The sequence below is a fragment of the Xyrauchen texanus genome, chromosome 49 (assembly GCF_025860055.1).
Source record: "Xyrauchen texanus isolate HMW12.3.18 chromosome 49, RBS_HiC_50CHRs, whole genome shotgun sequence".
Lineage (NCBI taxonomy): Eukaryota > Metazoa > Chordata > Actinopteri > Cypriniformes > Catostomidae > Xyrauchen > Xyrauchen texanus.
In genome coordinates, this window is record NC_068324.1 from 3,339,436 (window position 1) to 3,363,732 (window position 24,297).

Sequence of the window (24,297 nt, forward strand, 5' to 3'; positions counted from 1 at the left end):
ATTAATGCAGAGATTAGTTTTAATCGGTAATCCTTAAAAGTAGCAGGAAGTCAAATTAATATTCACATGAAACCTAAAGTACAACCTTTTAGTATTACCCTTTTGCTAGTTTTTGTCAAAATAATTGAATTAAAATATTTATACTGTAAAAACAAATCACTGTATTGTAAATTTGAGAAATATAATTACTAATAAAAAGATTAAAAGTCTCAAAAATGTCCAGTCCATCTATTGCAACAACTATGCAAATCTATAACGCAGCGATTGTAATCACATGACTTTCAAGGACCATCACATACCTTCCATACAGCCTTATTAAGAACGAGACATCTCCGATCACTCTCAAGAAACACATTCAAATTGCCACAATTACGCTTCAGTCACAGACAAAAAAAATAAGGTGCTAAAAACAATATTTGAGAGCTGATTGGCTCGTTTAGTACGAGAATTCCTGACATTTAGTAAACTAACCAATCACAGCCAGTCTCTTGGGATGCCTCTGACATGCTCACTCTGATTGGTGAATAATGTTCCGGTTCTAACCGGAGGAAAACGTTTTCATGTAAATGGAAGTGAGATGTTATTTGTGGAGGTAAGCGTCCAGCCAGAGCTCTCCGGATTTCTCCAACGACCTACGAAGACGAGAAGAATGTTAGAGGTGAAGCATCTGCTGACACATGCGCAAAAAATCACGTGCGTTAAAATGTACTTTAGTAATTTCTTGTTTGTAATCCTTCGAAAAATACTACTTTGTGCAGTTCCACAACTGACCAGCAGGTGATTCGTCATGCCTTGGACATTTAAAGTGAACAAAGTCAAATTATACCCTATTTATTTAGACATTTTCCTGGTTATATTGTGAACGATTCGCCAGTGTACATTATATCAAACACCACCTAGCTCTATTCCAGTACTTTTCACGATCCAATCAATTCCCAGAGGGGATATATAGACCTTATTCATGCTATCCCCATCTTTGATTTTTAAAGGGAATGACAATGAAGCTGTGAGGGATCAACTTAGTCTCTTCAATGGGCTGTCCTGCAGTTTGAAGTGTCAAAGCATTGATAAAATATCTGTCCAAGAACATGCACTATATATAGAACTCCAGCCAACATGAGTTGTGGAGAATCAGATGTGATCTTGGAGCTTTATAACATTCATGCCATTGAAGAGATGGTAAGACCAAAGATGGCGCTAGCGTGAATAAGGTCTATATAGGCCTATTGTATGTTACTTTACAGAGATACGATTGGTTGCGAGTGCCGTTTCATTTTGACTTATTATATTGTAGGAACAGTTCCTAAATTCAGTTAGAAATTTCAGGCATGCTTCTTACTTGACAATGTCGGCAAAGGCCCGGTACAAGGACTTCTCCTGGTATGTAACTCCATATTTGTCACACAAAGCACGCACGTGCGGTGCTGCTCGCCAATAATTGTGCCGAGGCATTGTGGGAAACAGACTGGAGGGGAAAAACAACAAGCACAGTTGACAAAATTACAAATACACAATTATACACAGTTAAGGCCTGTTCACACCAAGTGTGAAGGGTCATTGACAAATAAGGTTGTCCAATATGATAAAAAATGTGACATTTTTAATTTTAATATCTAGTTTAAACACATTTATCAAGTTAGTAAAAATTTTATATTTTGTCCTTGTTGGTATTAAAAACATGTATTGAATTTTTAAATAAAAAAAATACAAATCTCTCTCTCTCTCTCTCTCTATATATATATGACTTCATTTTATTTGTTAAATGTCAAGTGGTGTAACCAAAAGAAGGTATTCAAATACTTTTCTGGCTTCTTGAATATACATTTATATCTTGCTCATTGAGTGAAAAATAAATAACATCGGAGGCCAAAATTTTGGAATAATGTACAAACTTTGTTCTTATGGAAATAAATTGATACTTTTATTCACCAAAGTTGCATTCAGCTGACCACAATGTATAGTCAGGACATTAATGAAACGTGAATAATTACATTTGAAATGTTTAAACAACTAACATTTACGCTATTATCCAAAGTGACTTACAGTGCACTTATTACAGGGACAATCCCCCGGAGCAACCTGGAGTTAAGTGCCTTGCTCAAGGACACAATGATGGCGGCCGTGGGGATCGAACCAGCGACCGTCTGAACAGTTCTGATTAACAGTTATGTGCTTTAGCCCACTACGCAGATCCTTGTTATTCTAGCTGTCATTCTAGATACTCAGGTGACCTTTCACCCCACACTTCCTGTAGCACTTGACCTTTCACCCCACACTTCCTGTAGCACTTGACCTTTCACCCCACACTTCCTGTAGCACTTGATCTTTCACCCCACACTTCCTGTAGCACTTGCCATAGATGTGTCTGTCTTGTCGGGCACTTCTCACACACCTTACAGTCTAGCTGATCCCACAAAAGCTCAATGGGGTTTAGATCCGTAACACTCTTTTCCAATTATCTGTTGTCCAATGTCGGCCCACTCGAACCTTTTCTTTCTGTTTTTCTGTTTCAAAAGCGGCTTTTTCTTTGCAATTCTCCCCATAAGTCCTCCTGAGTCTTCTCTTTACTGTTGTACATGAAACTGGTGTTTAGCGGGTAGAATTCAATGAAGCTGTCAGCGGAGGACATGTGAGGCGTCTATTTCTCAAACTAGAGACTCTGATGTACTTATCCTCTTGTTTAGTTGCACATCTGGTCTTCCACATCTCTTTCTGTCCTTGTTAGAGACAGTTGTGCTTTATCTTTGAAGACTGTAGTTACACCTTTCTATGAAATATTCAGTTTTTTGGCAGTTTCAAGCATTGTATCACCTTCAATCCTCAAAACAATGATTGATTGAGTTTCTTTTTTTTTTTGTTGCCATTTTTGACCTTATAATGACCTTAAGACATGTCAGTCTATTACATACTGTGGCAACTCAAAAACAAACAAACACAAATACAACGTTAAGCTTCATTTAATGAACCAAATATCTTTGAACTGTGTTTGATATAAAGTGTTTTTCTAGTATCAAATTATCAATTTATCACGATTACTCAAGGATAAGTTGGAGTGATGCTGCTGTTGTCTAGATTTGATCAAAAATGACTTTTTTCAAATATTGATGTGCTGTTTTATACATCAGTAATGACCTGATTATACATTGTGATCAGCTGAACGCCACTTTGGTGAATTGAAATACCAATTTCCTTCCAAAACAGCAAAATCGGTACATTATTCCAAACTTTAGTCCGACAGTGTATGTGTATATATATATATATATATAAGTATGAGTATCGTGCAAAAGTTTTAGGCACTTGTGAAAAATGTTGCATAGTGAGGATGTCTTCAAAAATAATTACATAAAAAAGCTAAATCTATATTTGGTCTGACCACCTTTGCCTTCAAAACAGCACCAATGGCAGATAGGATGTTCAAGCTTCTTGGAGAATTCTCCACAGTTCTTCTGTCTATTTCGGCTGTCTCAATTGCTTCTGTTTCTTTATGTAATCTCAGACTGACACGATGTTCAGTGGGGGGTTTTGTGGGGGCCATGACATCTGTTGCAGGGCTCCCTGCTCTTCTATTCTAATCTTTTCTATTTGCCAAATAAATATTTGGGAGTCTAATATTTAGATTTCTTATTGACCCACTAAAGCTGTAAATAACCATCTTAAAACAAATGCTTTTATGAAACATCCTATGTGCCTAAAACCACCTGACTTTGATTTCGTGGATCAAATATGAATCGGAATAAAAATAAATAGTTTCAATGCTGCTTTTTAAGCAATAATAATAATAATAGATTATTCCAAATAACTTATGCCAACTTTACTTTTTTGGGGGAATTTTATTATTATTATATATTTTTACTCTCTCCAGATATTTACACTGCTTATTTTATACTTCAACCCCAAGAAAATGTCTTTAAACTCAAATAATTGAAAATATGATCCTCATAGCAGAGGTATATTCAAGTCGTGGTTTCGTGACAATTGTATTTGTTTTAGGTATTTTTGAATAACCGAATATATCCTGAAAAAAACTGACCTGTAAACTTTTACGGTCATTTTGTCCAAAACGAACATTCTAGATAGACGTTCAACATGAAGCCAAATAGTTTTGCATTTTGCATTAAAACACATGAATTAACACCGCAACAGTGCATTTCATTTTTGTCCGGCTGTGTGAACTTTTCTCAGAAAGTGACGCAAATTCACGTTGCAATAAGTGAGAATAATTTAATGTGAAAAATCACTTGCAGTTCGCCAAATCGCTTTAGGTGTGAATAGACCTTTAGATTTGTTTCGGCACCAAAAAAAATGGAACGCTTTACTTACTGGTGCTCGATCTGAAAGTTGAGGTGTCCGCTGAACCAGTCGTTGAAGAAGGACGGCTCAATGTTACAGGTTGCCACCAGCTAAATGAGAGAAAACAGTTACCGTAAAGCACACTAGAGTCGGTAGAAAGAAAATAATCCAGGTTTGGGACAACGTGTGGAGGAATAAATGATTACTTAATTTTCATTTCTGAGTCAATTATCCCTTTGTGTCACAAAAGGGCACAGTGGTCATTTTTCATGGATTGCCCCTTGCGGGTCTCGAACCTACACCCTACGAACACCAGTCTGGATCTTTCTATGAGTCTAATAGTGGGGAATTACCTGCATGTTGAACCAGTCATGGTGTTTCTCATAATCAATGTTCATGGGGATGTGGCTCATCTGAGTCACCCATACAAACCAGTGACTCTCCAAGAACCTGCAGCCCAAAGTAAAGACAGGAAGTGTTCAGCTGATGGCTGTCAAACATCCAAATAACATGCCAGTAAAAACATGGTGATACCGTAGTATTTTTTGCAAGCGAGTAAAAGGCATATCAAATGAATTAGGGGTGGTATCAGATGCCAATACCAAAGTATTAATGTCACAAGAGAAACATGGTTTTGTCATTATAAATATCCAAAAAAACACGGTAGATGTAAAAGTAAATAAATTAAATTAAATTAAATAAAAAACACGATATTACCCTGGTAAATAAAAGAAACATGGTGTTATCAATATTTTTGGACACCACTATATATATATATATATATACACACACTTATTGTGTTAATAACATTTATTTGCTTTTATGAACACTTATTAATATATATATATATATTGCCACGAATATATTTGTCAAATATATGTGTGGCATAACTATTGGCACCCTTGTTTTCAATACTTTGTGCAACCTGGCAAGGGATCTGAGACCATTCCTCCATACAGGTCCACATGGTGGACTCTCCTCTTCAGATCACCCCACAGGTGTTCTATGGGATTCAGGTCAGGTGATCGGGACGGCCATGGCAAAACATTGATTTTGTGGTCAGTGAACCATTTTTGTGTTTATTTTAATGTGTGTTTTGGATCATTGTCCTGCTGGAAGTTCCAACCTGGGCTTATTGTAAACTTTCTGGCAGAGGCAGGCAGGTTTTAATTTTTTTATCTGTTGGTATATGATAGAGTCCATGATGCCATGTATCCGAACAAGATGTCCATGACTTTTGGCATAAAAACAGCCCCACAACGTTAAAGATCCAGCACCATATTTAACCGTGGCCATGAGGTACTTTTCCACATGTCTACCTCTCTATGTGTTCCAAACTCGTCTCTGGTGTTTGCAGCCAAAAAGCTCTTTTTTTGGTTTTATCTGACCACAGGACCCGGTCCCATTTGAAGTTCCAGTCGTGTCTGGAAAACTGAAGACGCTTGAGTTTGTTGTTGGATGAGAGCAGAGGCTTATTTTCCTGAAACATTCCAAAACAACTTGTTGTGATGTAGGTGACGTCTTATTGTAGTTTTGGAGACTTTTCTGACCCCAACACCCAACAGATTTTTGCAATTCTCCAGCTGTGATCCTTGCAGAATTTTTGGAGAAATACTCAAACCAGCCCGTCTGGCACCAACAATAATTTTTTCCCCAATCTGATTTTTTATGTAAGCATTAACTGAAGCTCCTGACCCGTATCTGAATGATTTTATGCACCGCAGAATGCAGTTCTGAGATGCAGGTTGGCGCTGTTTTAGCGGCACGAGGGGGACCTACACAATATTTTAGGCAGGTGGTTTTAATGTTGTGGCTGATCAGTTTATATATATATAATATGGTAGATGTCCAGAAAAAAACATGGTATTGCCACAGTAAATGAAAAAAACTAAACAAAACAAAAAAACATGGTATTACTACGCTAAATGTAAAGACAACAATAACAACAAAACATGGTTTTTGCATGGTGCCATTTCCAAAAGCCATATATAATATGTTTTTTTTTTTTATAAGTGTATAAGAATAGTTTCTTATCTGAAATGAAGCGATATATCTGGAATATCAAATCTACAATAAAAACCAATGTAGCAGATGATCTTTTGTACCTGACGGCATTAAACAGCAGCACTGCTCCAAACAAGCTATAAAACTGTGTGAAACACAGCAGGTATCGAACGTAATAACTCACACACCACACTAAGTCCTAAAAAAAGAGAAGAGAAAAAATGAAAAGAGAAGATGAAAAACATTTATTTTTACATACTTTATTTCTCTGAATCTATACATCACATTTCATTGGCATAGCAATAGAGAAAGTTGTCATGGCAACCTACCACCCAAAGACCATGTGTGAACATATTTTGAAAGATCTGCAATTGGAAATAGACTGGAATGAGGAGAGGTGGTCCAACTGAGAAAGACAGACAGAGAGGGGGAAGTTAAACATCAAGACATGACAAACAAATCATGTACATTCATTCTGGAATTTCTATCATCTTTAGGAAACTTGAACCAATAGCAGCTTCTGTAACACATACTGACTTACTGAAGAAGAAGTATTTGTGCTGATGATTGTACGGCAGATTCTTGATTTTTTTAGCCCCGTACTGAAGCAAAGAAAGAGTGAATGTGTCATATCAGGTTAGATTCAGAGTTTATGTTTCTGTATGAGTTGTCTGTGGATAGAGTTGTTACCTCCACAGGCTGCACGTCTCCCACTACAAACGCATTGAGCATGTTGACATCTGGGTCCTTTTTGATCACGTTGGGTTTAGCATGATGCTGGAAGTGACGATGGTTCCACCAGCCCGCCGACGCTCCCTGTGAACAAGTACAAACACACAAAAACATGAACACAGTTCTGGCTCTAAAATCTGATTCAATTTGCCATGTTACAACCATCTAGCAGTTGAACTGACTAATGAACTACAGTATGTACGGTCACAGATTTGAATAACTACCCTAAGTATTAAACTTCAGCCTCTAACTTGTTAACTGTAATTTATTGATCATTTTATTGTAACGCTTTTGTGCCTTTTCACATCATTCCTAAAACACACCACTCAACTGTGGTCAAATCTTGTGGCTTAGTGCTTTTAATGCACTGGATATAGCGGAAGCAAGACTAAAGTATATTTGTTAGTTGTTGGTACCTTCAGGTGTCCGATGACAAATTTGTGCACCAGGTGATTCCATCGAGAGGTTTTGAACACAGACAGATGACCAAAGTCATGCTGCAACCATCCAGCCTGGGACTAGAGAGAGAAAACATTATCCCAACACTTATTAACTGTATTAAATATATTTATTATATGGATATATTTTTATTACAAATTAATTTTATTTATTTAATTTTATTATAATTTTATATATATATATATATATATATATATATATATATATATATATATATATATATATATATATATATATATATATATATATTTTTTTAATATACAAATATAATATATATTTTATATAAAAATAATTAAAAAACAAAAGAAATATAGATAGATATAAAATATAATATATATTTTTATATACAAATAATAATACAATTAAATAAATTTGTAATAAAAATCTATAATAAAAACAAATATATATATATATATATATATATATATTTTTTTTATATATATATATTTAAAATTTTTTATATAATATAAATAGTTACAAAAGATATGTAATTTCATAAAATGTTATGTTTTATATATACATTTAAAGATAATACATATAATATTATATAAGTAAAATCTATAATAATATATATATATATATTTTAAAATAATACATACATATTATTTTTAAATATATGTATGTATATATATATATATATATATTCAATTATAAAAATGTAGTTTAAAAAGTATATATTATTTTTACAACACACACACTATATATATATATATATACGCATACATGAACAGTATACTGTTGCATGTATGGTGGTACGAGGGGGACCTACACAATATTAGGCAGGTGGTTTTAATGTTGTGGCTGATCAGTGTGTATATATATATATACATAATGTTGTTAATGTATGCTGTCTTAAGTTTTGGTCTATGTACACATGCATCATATGGGCATCTTTGGCCATTGTTTCAGGTCTCACTGGTTTTTCAGCTTAAAAAATGCATCTCGAGACCTCTGAGCTCCGTCCACTGTTTTTGAATGCAAGACTGTGCCCTGTGTGAACAACCCCTAGGATGCTTGGTGATACCCACAACATGGCATAATACTGGTGAGCAGCTATGCTGCTCTTTTCATCAGGGTTTAATGATCATTTATTTTATCGTGAGTCTGTGATACCTGTGCGGTGGCCAGTAAAACAGCAACAATGGCTGTGTTGATCCAACCGGTTCCCAGATACCACACCATCAGCAGAGCAATGACTTCCAGGAGCAGGATGTGACCCAGGTGTAAGAAGAAAAATAGAGGTTGTGTTTTGAAACAGCCCTCAGCCTCCAGACGCTCACGCAGGGCACGGAAATCCTCCACAAGGGCAGCCTGAGAGAGAGATTTAAATAGAGTCATTTTTGTGTCATGGAGTGACCCCTTTTAATGGACCCTGAAAAGAGAAAAGATGCATTTAAGTGTGCTCTTGTGCTGTTTTATTACAGCTGGTAGTCCTGTGTTGGACAGGTCTGGAGATCCACAACTGACAATATATGCAACAGGTTTTCTTAGGAATCAAACTGGCTTTGTAGATGTAACCGAACCAAACGGCTCAAGAAATCTGACCATACAATGGCAGAAATACTTGTCTAAACTGCTTAGAAGCTGCTCTTTCAACTAGACATCCACTAACAGATGCAGAAGTGCAGAAGTATTGCACAGCACACAGTGAAACAATTAATCAGGCTTTATTCAGAAGTTTATTCTTAGAGTCACACTCACATTTTTTTGGCAGTCTTGACTGGGTTCAGAAGCCTCCAACTCCCCGATTAACAACGGCTTCATGTATTTCCCAACCAGCTGAAGGTCTGGATGAAACGCAGTAAACGCCTCCTATCATACGAGGTTAAAAACAGATAATCTATTGTCTATAATCCATAAACGTTTGACCACATTTTAATAAACTCTTTGGATGTGTCTCAAAATCAGGATGCAGCCATTTGTTGGGCATCAAAGGCATCATAATCACCCAAAAAGTTGTCTAATTAGGCAGCTCACAAACTTCATTTTAAAGTAATCTAGTCTACAGTATATAATATTAATATTTTACATATAATGTAAACATATGTACATACAATGTACCTTTTATTAGATTATTTTATACAACACAAAGGCTGTGTCCCAAAACCTAATAAACTTCCTACCTAGACAGCATTCCTATGCATTATGGCCAAACATTATACCCAACGATGCTGTCTAGGTAGGAGGCTCACTTCCTGGGTAGCTCAGCGAGTATGGACGCTGACTACCACCCCTGAAGTTGCGGGTTCGAATCCAGGGTGTGCTGAGTGACTCCAGCCATGTTTCCTAAGCAACCAAATTGGCCCGGTTGCTAGAGAGGGTAGAGTCACATGGGGTAACCTCCTTGTGGTTCTCACTCTCAATGGGGCATGTGGTAAGTTGTGCATGGATCGCAGAGAGTAGCATGAACCTCCACATGCTGTGAGTCTCTGTGGTGTCATGCACAACGAGTCACGTGATAATATATGTGGATTGACGGCCTCAGAAGGCCACTTTGGTCAAGTTGGACACTGTTACTACTTCAGTTGACCTTGTACATGTGCAAATTAAGTACAGGTATATATTCATTTCTGTGGAGAATTCTGATTATTTCATGAATGTTTAGAATTGGTTTTGGAGACACTATTCCTCAGTTCAGTTGAGGGTACAAGTTAACTCAATCAACTGAGTGCATTCAACTTATTAGGGTTTTTGGGCTACGGCCTTTGTTTTATGGTAATCTATTTAAAAGTTCTACAAGTTCTGAGATTTACCGTCGCATCCTCTCCAGCATAGTGTCCGATGATCCTCAATCCTCCAGGGTGACGTTTCACCCACTGGCTCACATTATAAACCTTCCTGTCCACCACAATCCACTGATCACCGTGCTTTGTGTGTTTCTGCACCTCCTCCCAGGTGTAAGTGCCGAACCTCCGTTCGGTCCCGGAGATCTGCTCCGTCTGCTGTCCTCCGCCGCCCATCACGTCTCAAAATCCGGCTGCAAGCTTTTATTCCACTGCAAGACGAAGACGTTTCAGAAATAAATCTATACAACAAATATTATTTACATGACCACAACACGATTGAATTAAAGGGATAGTTCACCCAAAAATTTAAATTCTCTCATCATTTACTCTCCCTCATGCCATCACAGATGCAAATGTCTTTCTTTCTTCAGCAGAAAATAGTTCAGCTCTGTAGGTCCATACAATGGAAAGAATGGTGACCAGAACTCAGAAGGTCAATGTGTAAAATCACTTAAAAATGTATCTGTTTGCAAGCAGTAAAAATCATGTTGCGAAAACACCATCTGAATCCATTTGAACGTTTCATTGCAATGTGATCATATAGTAGGGTTACAATATAACCTTGGTTCTCTGAGTGAGAGACTCCACCTCAGTGCATACGTATGGGACTATGACACCACCCGTTGTATATGGCATGGATTCTCTATAAGACACTAATTAATAGCTCATGCGCAGATCATACATACCTGGCTATAAAAAGCATGATCATTGTGTATTTCTAAATAAATGCATCTGAGCGACAGCCAGGTGGAGAGAACCAACCTCTCACTCAGAGAAGCAAGTTTACAATGTAATGCTACGCTCTCTATCACATCGAGACTATCTCTCCACCAGAATAAATATGTATGGAATAAGCTGTAAAACAAGTTGGGAAGAGAAGGTGCATAACCGTAAATTAGGGTGTACCCCAGCCACCAGATTTTGTGGACACAACAAACTAGAAGGCAGAACAGGCCACTGACAATCTATATACAAATGTACTCTTTCAATCAAACAGAAATGGCAACACACCATCATTTGTTACAAAAGGAACCATGTGCCGGATGCTGCCATGGTAACCACCCTTTTGTCCAGAAATGTGCTGGCCAAAGAGGGAACACTACTAAAGGGTATATCCATAATTCCTGAGGCAGTCCCAGCAAAGGATGTGCCAGCTGCTACATTTAAAGGTAGATGGAACAGCCCAAGATGCTGCAGCTCAAATATCACTGAAGGGTACCCTACTTACCGGGGCCCATGAGGTGGAAACACTGCATGTAGAGTGTGCGTGAAGGTGAGAGGGAGCACGAAAACCAGTGTCCTCATAAGCTTGCCATATGGTGATAAAAACCCAATGAGAAAGCATGGCCTTTGACAGAGGTTGGCCAAGCTTCTCGGCCTTAAAGCAGACAAACAATTGATCTGTGCTTCTGATCTGAATTGTGCCCTTGATGTAGGTCCGCAGTGCTCTCACAGGGCATAGCATGGTTGATGCTACCCCAAGGGAAGCAGGGAAGCAACACCGTTAAATTACTTCATTCAAATGGAGAAGGGTCAAGACCTTTGGCAAAAAGGCAGGATTAGGGTGAAGTTTAACTGCTACATCATCCGGTAGGAATCTGCAGCAGTCTGTATGCACTGACAAGGCGAGCAACTCACTATTCCTCTTAGCTGAAGCGAGAGCTAGTAGAAATGCAGACGTCATGGACAGCCACTTCAGGTCCACTGAATCAAGGGGATCAAAGGGAGCAACAACAAGAGCCCTGAGAACAGTGTCCAAATCCCATAGAGGCAGTGATGCAGACCTCCGGGGCCTAAGATGCCTGGCACTCTTAAGATATTGGCTTATCAACCTGCCATCATAGGGAGAAAGACTCAACCTATTTCCTCGAGCCACAGAAATAGCAGCCACAAACCCTCTAAGAGTAGTAGGTGACATCCCTGCATCAAAGTATTCCTGCAGAAATTCTAGAATATCAGGAGTTGAACATCCTATTGGGTCAAGCTCATATGAAGTACACCAGGCAGAAAACACACAGCATCTATAGGAGTATGAAGTCCTCAAAGTGATGGTGCCCTGGCACTTTGCAACGTGCACACAAAAGGCTCTGAGCGCCCTATAGCTAACAGTTGGGCCCTCTCAGCATATCTGCCGCTTGATTCTGCAGTCCTGGAAGATACACCACTTTCAGTGAGTGGAGGTGTAGTTGGACATGACGACCTACCAGGTAAGGTAGGAAGTGATCTAGTGCTAAGTGAATGGCCTTCAACTCCAGCACGCTGATGTGCTGAGATGCGCCATTGAGCACTGCACCCAATCCTTTTGGGGAAGCGTCAGTTGAGACCAATTGATGCTGCAAGACAGGTCCCAACCAAGAACCCTTAATGGTGTTCCCTGGGTCCCTCCACCAGTGGAGGGCTAATAGCAGTCTATTAGTGACAGGTACAATGCATGTCAGATCTTTCTGAGGACAGCGCCCGGACCTCAGTAGACACCTCTGGACTGGACGCATGAAACAGAAGTCCTAAAGGAATTATCTGGGCATCTCCTGCCATGAGGCCTAGCAGCCTGAGACAATTTCTCCACTGAACCCTCTGACCATACCAAAAAAGGGACAGACAGGCCGTGAGAGACTGATGGTGCTCTACTTTCAGAGATATATTCATGCTCAGGGAGTCCAGGGTCATCCCAAGAAACTGAGCTGTCTGAAATGTACTGAGTCAGCTCTTTTACTTGTTTAGCTGAAGCCCTAAGGACTGAATGTGACTGATGATCAGCTCTACATGCTGACGACAAGTCTTCCCTGACTGTGTGCACACCAGCCGGTCATCAAATGTCAAATATTATCACCCCCTGATGGGGCAGGGGGACAAGTGCTGCCTCCATGCACCGTGTGAGGTGAGGGGAGTGAGGGACAGGCCAAAAGGTAAAACTTGGAACTGGAAAACCCTGCCATTAAATGTGAATCGAAGAAAACGCCTGTGTCCCTCCAAAATTGGGATCTGGAAGTAGGCATCCTTCAGATCTATGCATGCAAACCAGTTGCCCGACGCACAGCCTGTTTCACTCGTGGGATAGTTAGCATCTTGAACCTTAGGGGTTTTAGAAAACTGTTCAGACCCCTGAGATCCAAGTTAGGCCGATAATTGCTGTCTTTCTTTGGCACCAAAAAGTAACAGGAACAAAATCCAGCCTGTACCTCGTTCCGCCTCAGTTCCTTTATAGCTCTTTTCTCAAGAAGAGTTCTGGTCTCCTCTAACAAAGCTTTCTCTTCTAAATTAATAGAAGTTGAGGACATGGTCAGAACCCTTGAAAGAGGGGGCCAGGTTATAAATTGAAGCCGATAGCCCTGGGTCATTGTTGTGATGACCTAAGGATCGTTTGTAATGCCATCCCAGGCTGCTACATGAGCTAAAGGAGAGAGGAGGCACAGCGGGTTCTGAAAACCATCAGGAACGAGACGGAGGCTCATCCTCTGGCTGTATAAGGGTAGCCGGTGCCTAATGTATTTTATGTCTAGGTTGTCTACGAACCCGGCACTGCCTACTGGCCTCCAACTGAAGTCTCAGGTCTCCTGAGTCAAAACCATCTCGCCTTCCAGCCGAATGCTGGCCCTTGTTGTGAGTACGACGGTATCTTGACAAGTTTCTCACAACACCTGCAAGGGTCTATACTGAACTGGGGAGAAATCCCCTCATTTCCCGTGCACATGCACAAGCATCACATGCTCGCTGCAGCATCTCAACAGCACCAGCCCCAAACATTGCCGAAGGTACTACAGGAAGCTCCAAAGACGCACAGTCTTCTAGGTGCAGCTTGGAATGAGAGAGCCATAGGTGTTGCCTTGCTGTCCACAAGCGAGCCATTGTTCTGCCCGCTATGCTTGCTTGCCCTTTAGACACCCTCAACAGGGTAGAAGAAGTCAGCTGTAGTTCAGCTATTTTCTCTGGGCTCAATGATTCATTGAGACCTTACAACAGCTGCTTGAGATACAGCTAAAGTATAGTACCTGTGTTAGCCAGGCAAGCTATTTTAGCAACATCACCATGTAACAGGTGCAAAATCCTGTCCATGGCCCAGCAGTTCTTGCTTAGTCCATCTGAATGGCCAAGTGACCCTACCACACACTGACTATGGGGAGTGGCAGCGATCGCGCGCACACACACAAACACTAGGCTAAACTACTAGGGATGGGAGATACCAATTATTTTCTTTTTGATCCGATACCAATAACTTAAAGTCCAATATTGTCGATCCCGATACCAATACCGATACTTCTATTACATATATTTTTTTGCAATTTCTTGGGATAAAAGTCATAATTTAAAATATAATTTTTAATCATAATTCGTCATTTTTTTTTTTTTTACATTTGTGAGCCATAATTTCACTACAGTAACTATATAATTGAACCATTGGATTTAGTTAAACCATAGTTATTACGCAATTAACCGTGGTTACTACTGCAAAATTACTTTAGTAAAACCATGGTTAACTATTTTTTTAATTACGGTATTAACGAGAATTACACAAAATTATAAGAAATAAGAAATGTCCTTTTAGATATGTTGTTATTTTAGCATGAATTTACTCCAGAACAGAAGCTGCTTTCATGCTGCAGTCTTACATTTACATTTATGCATTTGGCAGATGCTTTTATCCAAAGCGACTTACAGTGCAATTACAGGGACAATCCCCCCCGGAGCAACCTGGAGTTAAGTGCCTTGCTCAAGGACACAATGGTGGTGGCTGTGGGGATCGAACCAGCGACCTTCTGATTAACAGTATAGTGCTTTAGCCCACTACGCCACCACCACCACTCCGTGGTCTTTCAGCATGCATGTTAAGATGAGCAGAAGAAATAGTTTCCATCCTGCATAAGTATTTGCTAATATAGCCTAATCCTTTTTATTTAACTTTGAAACATATGATTAAAAAAGTAATGACTTTAATTGAAAATCAGTAATGTAATCTGATTACAGATTAAAATGTAATGCATTACACTACATGTTGTGCATAAAAGTAATTAGATTACAGTAACTAATTACTTTGAAATCCAATTACACCCAACACTTGTTACCATGAACATATAATATATTATTCATGTGTAATACAATGAAAATTGAATCCATATGTTCATATCGACGTCTGTTTGCATTTATGTGACATTTGAAGGGTGTGCGAACGTGAACAAGGAGAAAACAGACATTATTTTTAATTTACTGAGCGGAAAATAAAATAGTAAAAAAAGTGTTTTAGAAAGTAACTTAAAAGTAAAGTCATTAGTAATGTGAGAAGTTTTTCATTGAAGTACTCAGTAAAGTAATCTGATTATAATTTTAGAAAAGTAGTTAGTAATTTATAGTGAATTACATTTTTTAGTAATTTACCTAAAACTGATGGTCAGGGGTGAGCTAATGTGGTGAACGGTTGTAATGATTCTAAGGGCCCAAAGGTCCAGGGGGGCCCACAACAAATTCAAAACTGTATTTTTTAATAGGTAAAGGGCCCAGAAATCTTTGCTATGGCCCTGCTGATGCTAACCAAATAACAATATCCCTAGTTTAAAATTTTTTTTTTAGAATCAATATTTTTCTGTGAGGATCAATATTTTTGATACAACATTAGTATCCTTTTCTGCATATCACTGCACCGTTTTGTAGTCCGTTCTGCATAACGGGTGGCTTATTTTTGCTTATCGCGGCCCATTCGGGACGTTTCGTGGCCGACCCACCAGCCCGCTCAGTTTTCCCGCTACCCAGTCCGCCCCTGATCGGCTCCAAAGTGCATCGCCCACCGGGAAAATGCCCGGTATGCCAGATTGCCAGTCCAGCCCTGATCGGCCCCAAAGTGCGTCGGCCCACCGGGAAAATGCCCGGTATGCCAGATTGCCAGTCCAGCCCTGATTGGCCCCAAAGTGCGTCAGCCCACCGGGAAGAATGATCACGCCTTTTATAGCCAGGTATGTATGATCTGCGCATGAGCTATTAATTAGTGTCTTCCAGAGACTCCACGTCACATGGCATGGGTGGTGTCATAGTCCCAAACGTATGTTTTCTAACGGAGAGATAGTCTCGATAGGATAGAGAACACTCTTTAATATCTGTGTTGAATTTAATGTGGACTTTATGCAAATTAATTATGTTCTGATCTCAAGCATAAATGTACTGTTTTAGTATTTTCTAAAGAGCTGCTTTCTGTTTTCTACATGTAACATAAATAATAACACACCTTAAAATACTTAAAATCAAATAAATAAACAGTTTTCTGTATTTAATACAGATTCCTGCAAGTCCACCTGTTTTATAGGAGTTGAACACTTGATAAAAATCTTTAAAAATGTATTTTCATTACTGCCCATAAAAATATAAAATGCATCAATAATTTATACATGTGTAAAAATGGTAGTTAAAGATGCCTATATAATTATTATTCAGTTAAATATACTGAATCAATCCAGGTAAAATAGCTATGAATGGTAAAATCGGCAGTCTTTGTTTAGAAACGAGACAATGAATTCTCACATAATCTCATTATATATGCACAAGAAACCCGAATGTGCTCAGCACGTGCTGAAGTACACAAACTGAAAGTTATTTCCTTATTTCGCATTTATCAAATCAGTCAAAGGGTTTTTACTTTGCATGACAAAATATCATGCAAACAAAGCTGGATGCAGGCCCAATTTTGTTGGGTGAACATTGTGAATAAACTAGTTTTACATTTCAAATAAACAATAATCGAGTCATAAAATGAAATATTTTACAAATCTTTGCATGAAATCATTTTTTTTTTTATCCATTTTTAAAAGCACAATAGACATTTATTCATACATGATGTTACATAATTATTTAGCAGAAGGCAAAGTGTTCTTAGTTTGCTATTTAAATAAGTCACTCACCGTCAGATGTTTTAAACAAACATTCATGCAGTTTGTGTGTGATGAGAAAGAGAAGCTGAAAACAGGTTCAAACTGTCTTATACAGTCACTCTTCATCACTTGTACCTCTGCTGAATTCCGAACAGATCATTCGAGCGCCACCGTCCAATCAGAGTGAACTCTGAGCCAGTCTCACGACGACCAGCCAATGGGAAGAGAGAACGATGTTTAGAGGGCGGGGCAGAGATGGAGTTACTCTAGTTCGAGTCTAAATCAGCGCATCGAGCCGGTAAAGAGCTGCCACGCTTTCAAAATGTAACGTGTTTACGAGAAAACAATGTAAAAATACTATAAAAAAAACCAAACAAGTTTATTGGTTTAAAATATACTGTGAAAGACAGACATGTATTAGACTAAACGAGGCAATACCTGTAAAAAAAAAAAGAAATAAATTATATATATATATATATATATATATATATTATGTTTTATATATTTATATATAATTTATGGTAAAAATCTACAAAAAAGCATTTTTACTGTACATCGTTAAAAATGTAAAAAATAAAAAACTTATAGTGATAAACAGTGAAAGGACATTCTAATAAAGTGCTGATATACTGCACTATGAATTCTCTATACACATTATCCAGCAATATTATATACATTTTCATATGTAAAGAATAATTCGCAAAAGTTTATTTTTAATAAAAGAACTTAAAAGTGCAAATGGGATTTATTTTATTTCATACGGATAAACAACATATTATCAGATGTAAAAAAAAAAAAAAAAAAATGAACTTTGGACTTTTCCACACCACAGACATATTTTGGATTTGTGTTTATGGCTGCTTTTTGCTACCCACCATTGCAATAATATTTACAGTAACAGCTTTAAACAATTCTTCAATGTAATTTGTTTTTATCTTTCTTTGATAAAGCTCCTAGCATATGATAAGCTAATTAGATGTTCATAAATGTTGATGAAGGTACAAGATAAAACACATTATAGAGCTTAATCATTACTTTCCAGTTCAATAAATATAGAAAATAAGCTAAAAGCTATGCTTCAAATTGTAAGAATGATCAGGGAAATCACAATGATGCACACTACATGCTCTTATGGAATATTGCAGCTCTGAAAATAAGTGTAGTTACAGTCATATAGCACCAGGGTTGGGTAAGTTACTCTAAAAAATAACTAATTACTATCAGCTCATTTCATCTTCTACAAAGTAATTAGATTACTGTGCTAATTACTCTGTCTGAAAAGTAATTACATTACTATTACTAATTACTTTCTAAAGCCCTTATCAACCTCGACCAGATGAAAAATATAAGGACAGACATGAAACTGCTCTGGTAATTCTTTTAAATAAATCATATAAAATTACATAAATTATTCATGAACTGGCCAAAGAATTTAAAGGGGCAGCGTTAAATTAGAAAACATACATTTTAACATTAGACTTTAAATTCACTATTGTTTTACATAGAACTGTTCTATACAATATTTAACTCAATTACATCAGAAGTAACTGTAATTAAATTACTGAAAAATTAAGAGTAATCCCTTACTTTAATTTTTTTACAAAGAAAAAGTAATTTAATTACAGTAATTAATTACTTAGTAATGCATTACACCCAACATTGTATAGCACACATTTGAACATAAATTATAAAGGAAAAATTATCAATTCAATAAACATTTAATGCATGTGGGAAATAATAGCCTATGTCATCATTACCAGACTCTGGCCTTCAACAATGGCTTATAATGATTTGAAAATGTTATGCATCTTATCAACTTGGCTCATGAATATTAATTAGATCACACAATATTTAGCAAGCCCAGTAGTTCAAACTGATTTGTTAAACGGCAGTCAAGCGGGCCCGAGCCATATTAGGACTACCGGAAAGAATCATTAAAGCATTGTGAGGCAAATGCGTTAATGCTAATGGTTGAACGTTACGTCACACAATTAATATTCATGAGTCAAACCTATCTACTAAATATACGCACACACTTGAGCAATTATCTACATATTAAAATTCCACTAGTATTTGAAAAAATATGTTACATAAGGAAACGCAATTTTTAAACATATGTAGCAAATATGTAAGAATATGTGACATTTTTATAGCAGTTTTCACTGTTTTTAAATGTTTATTCCATATATAATATTTCTGTATGAGGAATTATTTGAAATATATTTATACTTAATATACTGATGATTATAATAATAATAAAAAACAATTATTATTTAATAATTTTCCCTTTTCCCCTCTCTCTCTAGACCACGTGATAATCGGATGTCACTCTCATGTCCCTGTTTCGGTTACTAGGGAGGAGAGGCGGTCCATGGCAACGCTTTGCTGTAACTCCAACCGAGCAAGAGAGAAAAACGCGAGACGAGGCTTGATCGCACAACGGTGGGAAGAAAGCGAACCGGACCGAACACTGCTGGGAACTTTAATCTGATTCCTCAGAGGATTTGTTTTCTCTCGCCTGATTGAGGACTGCGCGTTTCATACAAACCGGAGTTATTACAGTTAGACATCATCGGTTCGGTTCACCTTGCCGCCGGCCAGGTCACTGCGAGAGACTGCGAGACCGGGATCCACAGACCCCGCTGCCGGGACAAGCGCTGCGTGTGTCCGCAGACAGACGCCCAGCACCAGCGTTCACAACTTAAAACGTCATACTGTTTCCCCGTGAAAATGACTGTTATGTGAGTCCCTTAAAGGCTTTTAAATAACATACTTAAATAATAGCTATAAAAGGGAATCTAATTACAATTTGGAAACTACTTTAACACCATTTTTTCTGAGAAGTTCTACATTAAAGAGACACAAGATTTATTCCTGTTACAGTTCCAACAATTTCTAGAACTACTATTATTATTATTATTATTATTATTATTATTATTACATCCTGTTCCATAGCTTGTCATTTTTTAAATATTTCAATTTAAGTGACACAAAGATTCACAATGGCTCTTTGCTGGTATCACCATTGTATTTGCTGACGTTGGACCTTGTTTTGGGACTGAAAGGAAGCCGTCTCATAGTCAGAGCACCATGCGTTGCTATACTGGCTCTGTCACCGCCGGGTCAATCTTACCAAGTGAAACTGACACGGGGAGGGAAGGCCAACCCCACATAATGCCTCATCGTCTTATCCCGTCCTGAAACACAAACTCTTGCTTCATACGGTGGAGGGAATGGGCAACTCGTCTCGAAAAGAGTCAGAGGAAGAAGGTGGTGAGAAGAAGGGAGATAAGGAGGAAGTAGCGGAGAAAAAGGTGAAAAAAGAGGAGGTATTTGAGGACGAAGAGCTGCCGCTCGTTGTCGCTAAACTCTTGGCAAGTGGAGACCCGGTGTTGGACTTGAGTTACTACAAGTTCCGCCGGCTTCCTCGTCAAGTCTCGGATCTGCAACATCTGGAGAAGCTCTACGTATGTGGAAACCGCCTTCGCGACATCCCCAAGCGTATCGTGCAGCTGCAGGGCTTGCGCACCTTGGCGCTCGATTTCAATAAGCTTGATGACATCCCGTTGTCGGTGTGCCAGCTGACCAATCTCACCTGTCTCTACCTGGGCAGCAATCGGTTGATGAGTTTGCCTCCAGAAATGAGGAACCTTCAGAGCTTACGCTGCCTTTGGGTTGAAAGTAACTACATCCAGCGATTCCCCAAGCAGTTATATGACCTTCCTCATCTACGCTCATTGCAATTCGGGGACAACCGACTATGCTCGCTGCCTTCGGACTTATGGCGCATGGAGGCCTTGCGAGGACTCTGGCTGTACGGAAACCGCTTCCAGGAGTTTCCACGCGTGCTCCTCAAGATGGAGCAACTGGAGATCCTGGATTTAGACCATAATCGGATATCGGAGTTCCCCAACTTGCATCATCTTCCGGCGCTGCAGCTCTTCTCCTATGACCACAACCCTGTCAAGGAGCCGCCACATGTAGGGGAGGAGGTGATAATTGTTGGCGAAGGGGCTGAGGATGTCCTACAGGCTAGAGACAGAAGGAAAGAGGCAAAAGAGCGTGCAGAGAAGGAGGCGGAGGAGGTGGCGGCCGCGGCTGCAGCGGCAGCTAACCCCGTTATTCACGGAATACTTAAGAAACTTCGAATGAGCTCCGCTCTTAACCTAGCAGCCGCTAAGGAGAAAGAAACAAATGGCGCAATTCCATCATCAGCCACAGAGGGCGATGAAGATGAACTACATAGTAAAGATGAATGGTCAGAGTTTGAGAGACAAGGTGTGGCACTTGATGAGCTTGGGTATGAGGAGGAGGGCCAAGGGTATGAATGGGAGGAGCTAATATATGAGGGGGAGGGCTATGAAGGGTATGAAGGGGCAGGGTTAGAGTATGAAAGAGCAGAAATGGATTATGAATATGAAGGGGAGGAGCTGGAGGAACACGCACAAAGGGGAGGAGCTTGATATTTGAACGTCTTCAATTAGTTTTTGGAGCTTACTGTTTAGCGATATGGACTGTTAGACAAAGGTTGCAGGTTCAACCCCAAGTTAAGATGAACTGGAGCGTTACAGAGAGATATTGGGCCCATATAAATGTACTTAAAGGAATAGTTTTAAAGCACTAAATTTAACACAGTGTTACAAGTTTTGCCTTTGAATTTGGATGTTATGCATTTGAATGACTGTCAATTAGTAACGAAATGTTTCAAATACACATTAAGTCTGTAAGTTATGAAATGGCATCACTCAAAGCCCACAAATCAAAGGCGAAGTGTGTAATTTCTACATGACAACAACACCAAACTGAATTGCAATTTGTAAGTTTGAGCGGGCCAATTGAGACGGGACTATCTGTTTTTCCAAACGATGGCAGAAGCGGCAATTGTTTGAAAGAGTAAATAATATTGCAATTCTGTTGGGTGCCACTAGTGATGCAGAAATGTCACATTTCTTTGTTAAATGTTGAGTTTGCTACAGAAATATGAAGACAGAAGACAGTGTTGCTATTATAAGAAAGCAGTTATTGTTGGGCTGACCTGGCTGCGATCCTCAAACACAGGTCTTACTTTAGTAATTGCAGGGTTTAACGATTTAATAATTCTCATTCTGAACAATCAAGTATGTAGACCTGTGAAACTGCACACATTTGATGCATCAAAACTTTGTTACTGTGTGCTGTGTACTTTTAATTAAGAGCAGGGCTCTGACATTTTTTGTTTGTTTAGTGTGTGCAACTTTACCCCCGACATGGGTGTACTGTTTATAAGAAACTTGATACTGCAATTGCAGTGATGTGTGTTGGTGAAACCAAATGTTCTCTTATTAAATAAGCAATGAGTTTGACAAACATGTTTCAATGATTCATGTCTTGTGAGAAAATCTGATACTGGACAAAATCTGATCAGATATAGCTAAGTTACATTTCAATATTTTTCAGCCTTTTGGCCATATTCACAATAAATAGTATTTCGATATTAATGTATTTCCATTGAAATGGTTTCAAAGGTGATTTTATTTGATCCGAGGAACCATCATTACAACCAGATATCCATTTTTGCAAAGTAAACACCAATAGTTACAGAAATGTTATATAACGGTCTACTAGTAAAAGTCCATAATTCTCATTTTCCTCATTTGTTCATTCTTTCCCTCCAATATTCGTATTGTATGTACCTACTTTCCATTTCCAGTCACACCTGCCAACTCTCTTATTATATTCAAGAAGTGTTTTTATTGCCCTCTCTTTTTCCTTCCTTCATCCATCATTGTGCTCTTTAAACTCTCTCTCCATCTCATGACACTTCTCATCTCTCCCCAAAAGAGTGTCAAATGCCATCTGTTAAAATATTTACGTAAGGTTACGAGCCTGGTATTACTGCTAGGAAGAATCTGAAATGAGCGATTTGGCATAACCTGTGACAGGAAGTGGAGAGAAGTGCGTCTCCGCCCAATCTCCACGCCAGAGTAAACACAACCCATCTAATGCAAACACATTCATGCAAATGTGCAAGGCTTAGGTGTCGTGCAACCAGCCAAGTTTCCAAAAACATTCCTTTATTCACATCTGCAAATTTATCTGATCTTGCTGAATCTTTGTATTGTATCGGAGCGATCTAAATAATGCATTAGACTAATTCTTATCCAGTTTTTACTTACGTGTTAGCAAATAAAGTACAGTTAGTTCAGGGTTGGACTGGTAAGAGAAATCGTCCCGGGATTTTTACATAGCAACTGGCCCAAACTGGGGCTTGGGGGTGTTCGCTGTCCGCGGTGCCGTTTTGCTGTCCGTTCTGCATAACGCGGCGGATCATTTGAGCTTATCGTGGCCCATTCGGCCCGTTTCACAGCCATCCCACTGGCCCGCTTGGTTCTCCCGATGGCCAGTCCACCCATGAAGGGCCCCAAAGTATGCCGGCCCACCGGGAAAATGTCCGGTCTGCCAGATTGCCAGTCCAACCCTGAGTTAGTTCCAGTCCACTATTTTGATTGGGCAAGCAGTCTGTCTATCGGTCACCATCCTAGCAACCACTCATAACACCATAGCAAACGCATAGCAAGCACCCATCAACACCCTAGCAACCACTCAGTACACTATAGCAAATGCATAACAAGCACTCATCAACACCCTAGCAACCACTCAGTACACCATAGCAAATGCATAACAAGCACCCATCAACACCCTAGCAAACACCTAGCAAGCAGCCAGAACACCCTAGCAACCACCTAGCAAGCAGCTATAACACCCTAGCAACCACCTAGCAAAACCTTAGCAACCAGTCTTACTGACTACATTACATGACTGTAGAGCCCAAAACACACTTTACGCAAATAAGCATACGCAGATATCAACATTGCCAATGCACAGTCCATTTGAACATGCTTAACGTGCGTTCTTGCATTATTATTGTAACTGGATGTTATTATTCAGATAAGTTGCTATGAATATAGCAACTTCGTTGCTCAGCAATATTCTAATAAAACTGTTGCTTTGCTATGACAGAAGCTGACCAAATTAGATAATGCTATAGCACTCCTTGTGGCAGCCTTGAGAATGCAATGCATACTTGTATTGTGTTATGAATTGCGGTCTGACACATAATAGAATGCAACAATGCAAGAAATCGATCTTACATAGCTACAAGCATCTGCGTTCAAGTGCTTGCATACTAATTCAAG

General features: G+C 38.8%; 2 protein-coding genes across 2 annotated transcripts; one reads left to right on the forward strand and one right to left on the reverse strand.

Annotated features, from left to right (window-relative positions):
* Position 1: 1 nt before the first annotated feature.
* LOC127640626 (acyl-CoA 6-desaturase-like) lies at positions 2 to 17,295 on the reverse strand. Its single transcript, XM_052123291.1, has 13 exons — positions 17,153 to 17,295; positions 10,239 to 10,480; positions 9,187 to 9,297; positions 8,599 to 8,796; positions 7,443 to 7,544; positions 6,985 to 7,110; positions 6,836 to 6,896; positions 6,624 to 6,700; positions 6,396 to 6,493; positions 4,644 to 4,740; positions 4,321 to 4,400; positions 1,340 to 1,465; positions 2 to 632 (listed from the first exon to the last, which is right to left on the reverse strand). The coding sequence occupies exons 2-13, from the start codon at positions 10,443 to 10,445 to the stop codon at positions 581 to 583; spliced, it is 1,335 nt and encodes a 444-aa protein (XP_051979251.1). The 5' UTR covers positions 10,446 to 10,480; positions 17,153 to 17,295; the 3' UTR covers positions 2 to 580.
* Positions 17,296 to 19,522: 2,227 nt separating this feature from the next.
* Positions 19,523 to 22,461, forward strand: LOC127640627 (leucine-rich repeat-containing protein 10B-like). Its single transcript, XM_052123292.1, has one exon. The coding sequence runs from the start codon at positions 20,356 to 20,358 to the stop codon at positions 21,583 to 21,585; it is 1,230 nt and encodes a 409-aa protein (XP_051979252.1). The 5' UTR covers positions 19,523 to 20,355; the 3' UTR covers positions 21,586 to 22,461.
* Positions 22,462 to 24,297: the final 1,836 nt, after the last annotated feature.